General features: G+C 35.3%; 1 protein-coding gene across 1 annotated transcript; it reads right to left on the bottom strand.

Annotated features, from left to right (window-relative positions):
* Positions 1-4,732: 4,732 nt before the first annotated feature.
* LOC105057481 (sm-like protein LSM4) lies at positions 4,733-11,149 on the bottom strand. Its single transcript, XM_073248673.1, is given in 9 exon segments — positions 4,733-4,989; positions 5,104-5,256; positions 5,675-5,717; positions 10,156-10,233; positions 10,325-10,389; positions 10,392-10,422; positions 10,589-10,630; positions 10,807-10,851; positions 11,064-11,149. Coding segments are annotated over 8 exon segments (438 nt in total). The 5' UTR covers positions 10,810-10,851; positions 11,064-11,149; the 3' UTR covers positions 4,733-4,966.
* Between the last annotated feature and the right edge of the window lie 2,769 nt (positions 11,150-13,918).

The following is a 13,918-nucleotide window of genomic DNA, read 5'->3' as shown; positions in this document are numbered from 1 at the left end:
AATTCCTCTTTTTCTCATAATTTTGACATGGTATCAGAGCCATTCATTCCATATTCTATCTAATCCCATCCGTGGGATTCATCCCTCCTCTTCTTCTCTTTTTTTCCAGCCATGGGATTATTCTTCTTCTTGATTGCGATACTCATCTGTACGATCCTCATCTGCACCAACACCGAGTACCAGACCATCCTCTCCAAAGCCATCGAGTACGCTGCTTCTCCCTGCTGTTAGCCTTGACTGCTTCTTCATGGCTACGAAGATTTGAAAGAATCCTCTCAACCTGTGAAAGTCATTCTTGATGGGATCAATTATTCCTTTTGATCTCAACAGATAACTAATTTTTTAAAGAGAAAAAAATTGTAGAGATATGTGACGGGTGACATACCTCTCCTAACAAAGAAGGATAATAAAACTGATGAAGCTTTTGTTGCTCGACTTGATGACTGAGATAGTCACAATCACAAAATTATCACATGGATCTCAAATACATCGAGTATCAATATTGCTCTGGAATTTGACAAATATGAAACAGTAAAAGAAGTTTGGAATCATCTTCATAAAAGGTATATTGCTCTAGACCAGCTCGTAAATATAAGTTAAAACAAGAGTTGCTTTCCCTTCGACAAACTATAGGTCAATCGGTAGCAGATTTTTACTCTCATATGTTTGTGCTATGGCAACAATTGGATCAGATGGATCCAAAACTCAAAAATAAGAAAGACATGATGGAATATGAAAAACATCGAGATACTGACAGACTTCTCGAACTCTTGATGGTGCTTTCTCCTGAATTTGAATCTGTTCGTGCCTCAATTCTTCACAGAGATTCTCTGCCATCTCTCTCAAGTGCATTGAATGAACTTTTTTCTGAAGAAACACGCAAGGATCTTTTGACAATAAATCAACATCATCAAGAAACGTATTGTTTGCTAAAATAAAGGCATTATCCCTTCATCAAAAGGCATTGGCTCATTTCCTCGTCGACCAGATGGCAAAATAGATTGGAGCAAAGTTCAATGCCACTTTTGCCATGAGTTTGGGCATACTGCAACCAAATATCCCAAGAAAAATAGTGGACTTGCACCATCACGATCAACTGCTGCTGTAGCTACCACAACTGACTTGGTGAATGATGATCATGAATCTACTTGACATTTGCAGCTGTCGAAGTGGAGGACATTCTTGTTAAACCTTGCTCGTCAGGGTAATATTACTCTTCCTTGCTTCTCCTTATCCGCCACCTTAGTAACTCTTCTACTTGGATTCTTGATAGTGGTGCTTCTAATCACATGACCTTTGATGCCTCTTATCTTTTACTAAAACACCCATTTCTCATTTAACCAATATACTTATGTTTATGGAAATACTCTTGCTCCTAGTCACATAGGACATGCTAACATACTTTCCGCCTATCTATACTAATGTTTACTATGTCCCTAACCTATCTGTGAACTTATTATCTGTCAGTTAACTTATTAAAAATAGTCTTAAATGTATTTTTTCTAACCATGGTTGTCAGGTACGAGAGCAACAATCAAAGAAGGTGTTGGGATTGGCCGTAAAGTGAATCGTCTTTTCGAGATTGTTTGGCTACATACTCTCAATTTTCAATGTCACTTCATAGTAACAACTTCTCATATTTGGCATCTTAGATTAGGTCATGTCTCAGTTTCTTATTTGAATAAACTATTTCAGATGGATTGTTAGGCCATGTTGCAAACAAAAATATTGATTGTATCCATTGCAAACTTGAAAAATTATCTGCATTACCTTTTAATAATAGCATTCATAGTTCTTCTGCTCTTTCTGATCTCATAACTCAGATGTTTGGGGACCATCTCGTGATCCCACTATGGATGGATCTAGATATTATGCTTTTTCATTGATAATTTTTCTTGCTATACATAGATATACTGGCTCAAATCTCGTTTAGAAATAATTATCAAATATAAATATTTTGCAAAGATAGTCTATACCCAATTTTCAAAAAGGATCAAAGTCTTTCGCTCAGATTCTGGGGGAGAATACATGTCAAATGAGTTTCGTAACTTTCTATCTTCAGAGGAACAATCTCCCAATTGTCCTGCCTCACACTCTCCAACAGAATGGTCTAGCAGAAAGAAACATAGACATATTCTTGCACCCTTCTTTTATCCTCTGGACTTCCTAAATGCTTTTGGGAGAAGCTATTCTAACTACTGTTTATCTTATCAATCGACTCCTTAGTACTAGTTAGGAATGATCTCTCATTTTTTAAAGTTATTTGACAAACATCCAACATACAATCATCTTAAATCCTTTGGGTGCACTTGTTTTGTTCTACTTCCTCCAAATGAAAAGCCAAATTTTTGCTCGCTCCAACTTATGTGTCTTCTTAGGTTATGGAATAGAACAAAAAGTTATTGATGTTTCGATCCCAAAACCAATTGCTTGCACATCTCATGAAATGTGATATTTTGGGAACACATTCCTTTCAAAAACTCTTTGATTTTAACTCTCAACAATCATCTCACCTGCAATACTTGAAGTAGATAACATATCTTTGTAGATGATGATCCACTATAGGCTAATCCTATTGAGCCCCTCACGACTTTTGCACCAGTACCTCCAGCTTCAACAATTGAACGACGATATCCTCAATGACAACGTATATCTAATGTATGTCTCACTGGGTATTAAACTCTTTTATTTCTACTTTACTTTTTATCATGAGTCTAAATCCTACCTAGAAGCATCCACTAATCCTCTTTGGAGAAAGCAATTAAGGAAGAGTTGAATGCCTTGCACAAAATCATACATGGGATCTTACAGAATTATCTCACATAAGATAACTATTGGATGTAAGTGATCTTTAAGATCAAAACTCGTTCAGATGGATCTATAGAGCGCTACAAAGCTCGTCTAGTGGCGAAAGGTACAATAAAATATGGCATTGACTATGAAGAAACTTTTACTCCAATTGCTCAGTGACTTCTGTTCGAGCCTCCTTGAGTAGTTCTGTACAACAATGGGAGCTTCATCAAATGGATATTAAAAATACTTTTCTTTATGGCCATCTTGAGAAAGATGATATATGACCCCGCCACCTGGAGTATCTCACCAACCTAATGAAGTATGTCATCTTTGTCGAGCACTATATGGGCTTAAACAGGCACCAAGAGTATGGTTCTCCAAGTTCAGCTCTACCATTTCATCTTTTGGCTTTATTCAAAGCTCATATGATCCTGCATTGTTTATTCAAAAACTGACAAAGGCATATCTTATTATTTTTTATGTTGATGATATGTCATAACAGGAGATGACTATGAGGGTATCTTGAAAACTCACCATAACAAATTTCAGATGAAAGATTTGGACTCTCTTGGCTATTTTTTAGGCCTTGAAATCACTACTCAATCATCTGGCCTAATTTTTTTTCAAATTAAATATGCTTCTCATCTCATAACTCATGCAGGGTTAACTGGTGATAAAACTGCTGCAACATCCTTAGAGGTCAAAGTCAAGTTTGATACAAATGATAGAAAACCTCTTAACAATCCCACACTCTATAGAGAACTTGTTGGTGGATTAGTATATCTAACCACAACTCGATTGATATAGCTCATGAGTTCATATTGTTAGCCAATTCATGGCCAAACCTCACACTAGTCACTATGCAGCAGTTCTTCGCATCATTCGCTCTTTAAAAGTTCATCTTTTTTAAGGCATTTTTTTATTACACACCTTCGATTTTCAGTTGCGTGCTTATAGTGATGCAGACTGGACCAACGACATTAATGATCGATGATCTACAATCGATTTTGCATCCTTCTTGGTGATTTTCTAATCTCATGAAGAAGTAAAAAGCAAGCAACCATCTCTCGCTCAAGCACCAAAGCAGAATATCAGCTCTTGTAATACTGTCTCTGAACTTGCTTGGCTTCATTGGCTGGTCTCCGAAATATGAGTTTCTTTAGATAGCTCAACTCCATTATTTTGTGATAATAAGAATGCAATTCAAATTACTCATAATGAAATTTTCATGAACGCATAAAGAATATTGAAATTGATTGCCATTTCACTCGTCAGCATATTCGTCAAGAAACTATCACGTTCCGCTATATCTCATCTTCAGATCAACTTGCTGATCTATTCACAAGACATCTTATCCCTCGACCTTTTACTTTATGTTCCAAACTCAATATGTTTTTTGCCAAAACACATCTTGAGTTTGTGAAAAGGGATGTTAGATATGATAATCCTTGATTTGGTGAAAACCATATCATAATTCAAATCTTCCTGAATTGATTGTCCAATATAATAATATTTGATTTGATGAAAACCAAATCACAATTCAAATCTTCCTTAATTGATTTATTATATATATTTTTTTAATCTCTGATTTGATGAAAACCAAATCGCAATTCAAACCTTCCTGAATTGATTCATTGTATATTTTTTTTTTGTCCCTTCCTATAATCTATTTATACCATATAAATCATGTACAGAATTTAATTCAAATCAATATATTGAATTTTTTTCTCATCAGAGATTACTATATCTGACAAAAATCTCCGACAACCAACGAGAGTTTAAAACCTAGAAATAGTGAGATCAGACCTCAACAGCTTATGAACTCCAGTGAAAGTTAACACCACCTTGATCAGATTGCCTCTGGGCGTGGCTTCCTCAAATACAGGTTAATCCTGAACGTAAACGATGAAAGGGGAAAGGAAAGCGCTGAACTGTAATAGATTCCAACTGATCCTTGTGTTTATAGAAAAGCAAATAATGGAACAATCAAGAACATTAAAATAGTTTCCCTGAAAGCTTTCTCACACATCAAATCATATCATGCAGCAGAAACTAGGCCCAAGACAAAACTGAAGCAATCTTACAAGTTACATCTATTGATTCATTCTTCACATTGAGGCTAACTATGCAACATGAAGAAAAGCCTTTAAAAGTGGCATTTCTTGACACGCTATCAACCCCGGCCACGCCCTCCACCTGGTAACATTATTCCATGAAGAGAATCATGAATCAGTTGTATGCAGAAAGAAAGCTAATAGTCTCTCACAAGCTAATGAGAAACACTCATGATATAAAGAGGGGAAACCATACCTCTGCCACCACCACCTTTACCACCAGCTCCACCCTTGCCACGACCGCCTTTGCCACCGTCTTCCTGACGCCCAATGCCTTTGGCAGGCCTACCACTGCTACCATCCTCTCTCCCTCTTCCCCTTCCACGGCCAACACCAGGTGGTTTCCTGTCTGCAGAGAGAGAGCACACAAAAATAAAAATGATTCAGGATGGTGCCAAAGATGTGAGCCACTAAAAGTAACGTGCACAAGGACAAATACAAGCCTACGTGCCACGGCTCATGCTGTAAAACAGCACCTCTTTTGGGAGGAATTTTTAACAGATTACAAGTTTGTTCAATCAAAGAATGGGTGGCCATCCAACAGTATACAAAAATTCAGAGGAATCTAATGAGCTCACAGGCCTTCGATGTGTACGTCATGAATATTGTTCAATAATTTATTCCATATATTGGGAAAGGACAAAAATGTTTCACCTTTATAAGTGATGAACATTGTTCTATTACCTCATGATGTAACAAAACATTCTAGTATCTTGAGGTTTAAGTTCTCTATAATATCAAAAGTATAATAAGTTTGTAGAAGCTACCTGAACGGCTCTTGGTGGTTTCTTCTTGAACTTTGTCAATTACCTGGAAGAATAGCAACCCAGCATTATAACTACATTTTGGAAATTAAATCAAATAAAAGAATTGGAAGCTTATCAACAGCACATCCAGATAGTTAGTTACACAATCCCAAGATCATTAGTACGAGGCTTAACCAGTACAGGTTAAGGGCATAATACTGGTTAAAAAGGAGCTAAATGATCCATCACCCCAAATAATTTCCAAAGACTTGAAGGAGTCTATGGGAAGGAAGGTTTGACATGGAGATTGCATTCATCTACACGGCAAAATCTACATAGATACAAGCCAATCTGAAAGATGGCAGCCAATTGAACTCCATAACTAGATCATTCATGTGAGGACACATGAGACCTGACCAAAATAATGTATCATGAATACCTCTCCTAACATTCAAGCATAAACATCAGATAGCAACAAGGTTTCTTACTTTTACCTTAAACTTATGTTATCAGGGCACTTGCATCGTTGCCCAGTTTCAGTGTCCTCAAGTTTTAGGCATGGCAGCCTCAAAAAATCTAGGGACAGGAGAGTACATATATATGTTTGTACATGCACAAACACATACATCACATGTATAAGTGTCCTCAAGCCATTGTTTTAATGCTTAGCCAAAATAAAGAAACTGAAAAATGCAAGTAAAGAGAGACTGTCTAAAAGGTAAAATAATAGAACAGCCATGAATCTGCAAGTTGTTTAAGTTATTCCTTAGACACATTTAAGTTATTTAACATGCATTAAGATACTTAGGATGATAGACAACCATGAAAAAACTGTATACTAAAAATATAATGTCACTGCAAAAAGTGGCTAGCACATATAAAACAAGAGTCTACTGCATGACACTCCAAAAATTAAGTGCCTAGATTTTGTTGATGTCAGCAAAGCACTTCAAAGTGGAGTGTCCAGATATGTCATATCACATCCTATCATGTCCAAAAATGCCAACACATCTAGAAACCTTTTTTAAAAAAGTGTTAACCTTTATGCACCTGAGTGATACTTTGTTCAACTTGATTAGGTTGCCAACACTGCTGCTATTGCTGCTGAACACTGAACCCACTCAAGCAGGAAATTAAGCAGGAGTTACTATGGTAGTTGCTCTAGTGATGTTGGTACCTCATGCCTTGCAGTATATACATAACAAGACCTCTTTTTGAACGGATGTTGGTACCTCATACCTTAAAACATTGCTTAACTGAATGAGAAGCACTAATTTCTTTGCAGAACAAATCATCAGATAATCATACCTCTTCTTACAGTTTGAAGGAGACACACTCAGTGGATCAAATACAGGATATTATTTTAGACATGCACAGACCAAGGTCGCCACCATAAATTATATGAGAATTCTACTTAAGGATACTACACATCCATTATCTACATCGAGAAAATTACTGTGGATGAAAAAAAACATAAATATATTTTCACAGACTACACAAGACTGGGGACTGGGTAAGGCAATGTATTTGCTGGCTGCAAAGTACAAAGGAGATAGTTCCTACCTGTTCCTTTTACAGCTGTATATATGCTTTGGGCAATTGGATGAGCCCACCAAGTGACTTTAATGATTCAATGAAATTAAGTCACGAAGCTATTGTTTGCACAAACATTTGGTAAACGTTATATTTATTCCAAGGCTCCAAGCTACTTCAATAGCAAATAAAAAAGTTTGTGGAGGGGTCAATATTTCCTGGGGTTCCCAACCTTCAACTCTATGGATGCAAAATCTCCATGTGTGCATTGATGTGAAGGTGCAAATTGCTGTAGATATCCAAAATTAAAAGTTGACATTGCCATGGACAAGGCTAAATTATAGTATACAGTTATAAATAAGAAATCAATGAATGCTCAGACCAACAACTTTGAGAGATGATAGCATGCTGTGCATTCATTTAAATTTAAAAAAAAAAAGGTGTGATGCACCACCTTAGGAAACAATTACTTTCCAATTTTTTACAAAAATAAACAAGCAGCGAGTTCTGCTTATATAGCATTCTGGTCTATTGTTTCTTAAATTTTTATTTACAACATTAGGTTATTCTTTAAACTTTTATAGATTTTGCAATCATTCAAATTGTCATGCAAGCCATCGTCACGTTGCTCATTGTCTAACTGAGTCATGTGCTGATTCACATAAGTCACATATCAAAAGTTCTAGCAATTCAATTCCTTTTCGTCATCTTTTAAAGATGATTTAAAATATTTTTTGCAACCATTGAATCCACTTACCCAGCAAGAACAACCTATCACACTCAATGTACAATACCATGTCCATAAATTTGATAGTATGTGGTAAGTTCATACCTTTGACTAATTTAAGCATGTAAGCACGATTCCTAGAATTCCTTTACCAAATCCTATAAACAATAAAAATAATCGAAGACATCCGCTCTGGTTCATGCTGCATTCTTTGAGAGTAAAGTACTCCAATCCCAGATTAGTATTAACTGTATAGGAATACTAGAAACATTCTGAAGCTAAATCGCATGGATGCCATTCTAAATGACATTGAAACTTAAGGATGTCGATGTTCCAAGCACAGGCCTCATATTTCTAACTTATCACCGAAGCACTAAAAAACCAAATCCAAGTTGAATAAGATATAAAGGACAGCTATTAAAACTATGCTTAATACCACACACATATTAAACCCTCTACAATGTATTGATGCGTAAGCACACACTCAAAAATTGAGAACAATTTGAAGAAAATGTAAAAATAAACAGAAAATCTTCTCAGTGATGAAGCGGCAATCTGTTGAACATCAAACAACAGATCATAAACTGGTGGACAATATTACCACAAAGAAGACATCTAACTAGGAGCCAAGAGCAACAAATAAGTTAATCGTTGACACTATCATGCATGAATTGTGAGATCCATTCCTTTAAATTCAGCTACGTTTTATGAATTTGGTTTTCCTATTTGTCCTTGTCTAAGCCCAAATCACCATTTTGATAATATTTGAGTTATTTGTGCATAATTCTCAATGATTCTTCTTTGATCAGCACCTATCATTTTCTGAACTTTCAACAAATATGCCAGACATGTATTCATTTATCCATCTAAGGCCAATCATCTCAAACAACTTTCCTTCATGGATCTCCCTCAAACTCCATGCTCCCCAATTCAGCTTTCTGAGTAGTCCTTCCATATTGAAATTCACTTCTATAACTACTACTGCAATCATTTTTTGTGTACATAAGTACGGCATAGATCTTTAGTTCATCCATCATCTTTCCTAGTATTTGCTCGCATTTTTTGGTGTTCGGAAGATCATTAGAAGTTGCACATTTCATTGAATTTACTACAATCTGCTCTATCTTTTGAATCAATATAACATTTTATGTCCTACACATTCTTTTTCTTAACTTCTTTTCTAATTGACAAGCTTACTCAATAGCTGCATTCTGAATATCCACTTTCAATTTCCCTTGCCATGCATCTTTATCTGAACAATTTTAGATGCTCAGAGCATCTTGGAGGCTTCTCCATTAATGCGAACTACCAAGGAACACTACTTAATCTTCGGACATCTTTTAATCTCCATCTGTAGTTCAGCACAAGCTAAGTATATCTTTAAACAACTTGCACATGTTGAGTGGCTAACTCTCTCCAACATATAACTTTTGAAGCTTATTTTTTGTGTCTCTATAGAAAAAATAGGAATATTTCATTTTGATGATCATCAACAAAGAAAAAAAAAAGAGAATGTTGATTTTTCTATCTTAAGATACTCATGTCTATATGATCTTCAAATAAGCTATTTTCCCTAAAAACTGACTTATAGGCATCGGCCAATTACCTTCCTCAAAGTATCCATCTCTTTTGTAACTGTAGATGGTAACAGTACCAGGTGCTTGCTATATTAGCATCAATCAATTACATAATGTAAGTGTAATGTACAACAAGTATATATCATGTCTGCATGTAAAGACATGCAGACAGAAGCACAAACAAATTTATCAGTGTATATATCCAATTTTATCCAAAACATACTAGTCTATGAGCACAATGTTCACAAGAACGGATTACACGTGTTCAATGATGGGGAACATCAACATGGTTCTACATATTATGTATTTTGACCAAGGGGCTTGAGAAAGGACAATGGGAATGCATAGGAGGATTATTTTAATAAAATCTTCCACTTAGTTACTTGAAGGGGGTTTAACAAGCAAAAGAACCTCATTTTTAAGTTTGCGTATGTTTTACTAAATCCCACATAATCTTCTCCACATACAGGCTTTTGCTCAATCATATTATTTTTGAACAAACATGCAAAAAGTTCTGACCAAAAAAGGAAAAAGAACAAAAACTTTAAGCTCCTTCAATTAACAAGTGACTAATTTGATCACAGAGATCAAGGATAAAACCGCAAGAATAAAGTGAGAGGGTAAAAGGAAAAAAGGCATTCTTTTGCAAAGGATCTCTTACATACCTCATCAGGAACTCGAAGATATTTAATGGTATTCCCTCGAATATAGCATTCAGGCATTCTCCAAAACCTGTCTCCATCCTACATCACAACAACATCCTATAAGACCAATCTAATTCCACCAAAACAAACCAAACATCAATACATAAAAACCAAACAACAAAACAGTCACCTTTGAAGTACAAATGACCTCACGGAGGTGAATGTTCATCCAGGTATCACAGTTCACCAAGTGCCATTGTATGTCTCCCCGTTCTTCAGCTCCACCAGCTGTGACAAAGCAATAACATCATCAATCAATAAACTAAACAGCTACCAGTATCAAGAAAAACTGATCCAAAAACAAAGCCCCAACATGATATATCCAAGAAAGAACAAAAACGTGAACCGTATGTAATAAAGGGACAATCCAAAGCAAAAGACAAAATTATCTCACCATGGGATGCCCTTGGGCCGTCTTCAGGAGAGATAGCGGAAGCTGGAAAGTAACACCCAAAGCACAAGTTCAAAATTATATCACCCCACTATTAAAGAAACAATACAGAAAATTCGAAAAATGAACACTTCGAAACCCTAACCACATGGAAACCCTAATTGAGCCCAAAAATAACAAAAAATCCTCAAAAAATAAAGCTTGTCCGAAAAAAAACGCACCATCTTCCTAGATTCCGGAGACCGAATAGGCCAAGGGACTAAGCCTGCAATCAAGAACAAGGGTTAGAAGAGAAACAAAGGGATCAGCCATAGCCCAAGAAAAATTCCAACTCCTGGGGAGCAGAGATCGATGGGAACGATCCCTGTGGCTTAGAACCCTAGAATCGAAGCAAAATATGGATACGAACCGGAGTAGTTTTGGGATGAAAATTCTTGAGCCCGAATTACAGCATGAGAAGAAGGCGAAGAAACATTACCTCACGAGGTTTTGGAGGAAGGATTAGACCAGGAGAGCTCCAATTCCAATTCTTCTTGGGGGTGGAGTATAAAGTTGTAGTGCAACGTGGGGGTGACCGGCGGCTGGTCTGACAAAGTCGGGTCCGAGAATTTTGGATCTGAACCGTGCCTGGCCCGGCCCAGGGCCACCAGGCCAGGCTCCAAACCGGCCGTGCCAGGAAGTCGACTCCGAGAATTTTGGATCTGAACCGTACCTGGCCGGCCCAGGGCCACCAGGCCAGGCTCCGAACCGGTCGTGCCACCCGTGCCTAGCACGGCCCGGCTCAGGGCCACCGGTCAGGCTCCAAACGAATCGTATCAGCACTATCTATCTGATAAATGGTCGTACATGTCCGTTTATCTCAAATCCTGATCTAGCATGATCTTAGGCCCGAGGTATGGTGGGCCATGCCAGCACAGTCCATAACCCATCAAATCTGCAGTTTGATGTGCAGTCTATTTTTTTTTTTTTTTAAAAAAATAATCCAGACACGATGTGTAAGGCCGTTACAGGCAGACATGGCCCGTAACGGCTAATTCCTTTTTTTTATTGTTTTTTGGGTTGGATAACGACTATTCTTAATTTTTTACTATTTTACCCTCCTAATAGTCATATGACTAGTTTTAGGGATATTTTAGAAAGTAAAAATTTTAGGGCTCCTATAAATATCCCCTCTTTCATTTTCACCGTACCAAATCAATTTTCCTCTCTTTCTCCGCTATACCTTTTCTTCTAGCAATATTTAGCAATATTCAATATTTAATAATTAACTATTAGCAAGTATTCAAGTACTACACAAGAGGAGATTCGTCCATCTATTGAAGCCTTGGAGCTTGGAGGTCCTTATTGAGGTCTTGAGGAGCACAAAAGGAAGCTCACAAATCTCCACCGGCCTACTCTATTCAATTTCTCCATTTGTTATTTTGGTTAATTTTTATTATTTGCATAACTCATATATAGATATGGCATCTTTTGATGAGAGCCATTTTGGCATTCTTCCGATTTTGAAAGACAAGAAACTACTGTTTCTATCCCTCTGAGACTAATATCGAAGGTTATCTTCTTCTGTAAGAGGACTAGTACTGTATGGAATGATTTTGAAATAGTTATGGTAATAAAATTTTAAAAGCAAAATATAAAAAATGTGCCAAATTATATAGTTGGGTTAATAATGGAGGAACTGACTATTTAAAAAGATATCAAGAGAGTCGTATAATGAGTGATGCTGTTTTCAAAGTATCTTAATATACAAGAGGATAGTTTTATAGTAATTTTGCATATAATCATGAAAATAAAAAAAAATACTGATAAAATAGATAGTTAAGGATAAATTATTTTTTAGCTTATATGAGTCTTTTAATTTTAAAGAATATGTTCAATTAGTTCTACAACTATTTATAAAAGAATTAGTAAACATATTTTAGAAGAGTAGCTATGACTAATTTTTAGTAATAAATAAAATTTAATTGAAACTCTGTGAGACAGATTCAAAGTATTATTAGCTTTGATATTTGGATAACATCTGTTGGTAGTTATTATTTTATTACTTTACTGTTATTATATTGATAATGATAGCTATTAAATAAATATATTCTTGCTTTTTGTACTTTTAATTTTTCATTCTGGACAATAAATTTTTAATATATTTATCAAATTACATGTACATATGGTATTAATGATAAAATTATGTTATTACTTTTGATAATGCATCTAATAATAATTCTGCTGTCAGATTATTGAAAGACTCATTGCATCCCATTTTAAATAGAAATTTATTAATATTAGATGTGCATGTCATATTTTAAATCTCTCTGTTCAATCTGCCATAGGTATGGTTCAAGATATTATTATAAGAACAAAAATATAGTTTCTTTTATGCAAGCTTCGAGAGCAAGCTTCAAGAATTTAAGCAAATGTGTATAGATCATGGTAAATATTTTAAAAAATTTAAACTTAATGTAGTTACTCATTGAAATTCAACATATACCATGATATATGATGCATATCCATATAAAAATTTATTAAGCACATATATTAATATCATAGATTAGGTTTTACATTGATTGAAACTAATTGGAACAAAGATAAAATTTTGAAAAAAAATTGATTAGTTTTTATAATGCCACTGAAATTTTTTCTGGTGTTTATTATCCAATCTCTTGTTTATTTTTACAACAAGTATATCTTATTAGTCAAAAATTTGCACAACATAGATATGATAATATTTTAAAATCTATTATTTATAAAATAGAATCTAAATGAATAATATTAGGACAGGATATGTCCTGTGCATAATTTAGCTGCTGTATTTGATCCACATGTTAAATTAAGTGGTGTGTTAATTTTACTTGATGCATATTGTAAAAATGAATCAAGATCCGAACTCGCTAAAGCAGAAGTAAACCAATTTTTTCATGATATTTATATTTATATGATGAAAAGTTCGTGAGTCTAGTACCCTGTTCACAAATCTCTACCTCTTCTTCTAATACTTCTGTTCATCATCTGTTTTCTCATTCATTACATATAGGAGACATACACATGCTTCTTCAAGTTCATCTACATCTTCATCTTTAAGTAGTGAACTTGAATTTTATTTACGAAATGATCTTCAATCTGTATATGATGAAAATCAAATAGAGAATCTTGATGTGTTAGCTTGATGAAAAAATATTAAAAATTAATATCCTGTAATATCGTCATTGCACGTATATCTTAGCTATGCCAATATCCACAGTAGTATCGAAATCTGTTTTAGTGTAGGTTGACGTATTCTAGACGAAAAGATGAGTAGAATAACCGACAAAACAGTTGAGATGCTGTTTGCTTCAAAGA

This window comes from Elaeis guineensis, chromosome 14 (assembly GCF_000442705.2).
Source record: "Elaeis guineensis isolate ETL-2024a chromosome 14, EG11, whole genome shotgun sequence".
NCBI classification, from domain to species: Eukaryota; Viridiplantae; Streptophyta; class Magnoliopsida; order Arecales; family Arecaceae; genus Elaeis; species Elaeis guineensis.
This window is presented reverse-complemented; position numbering and strand designations above follow the sequence as displayed.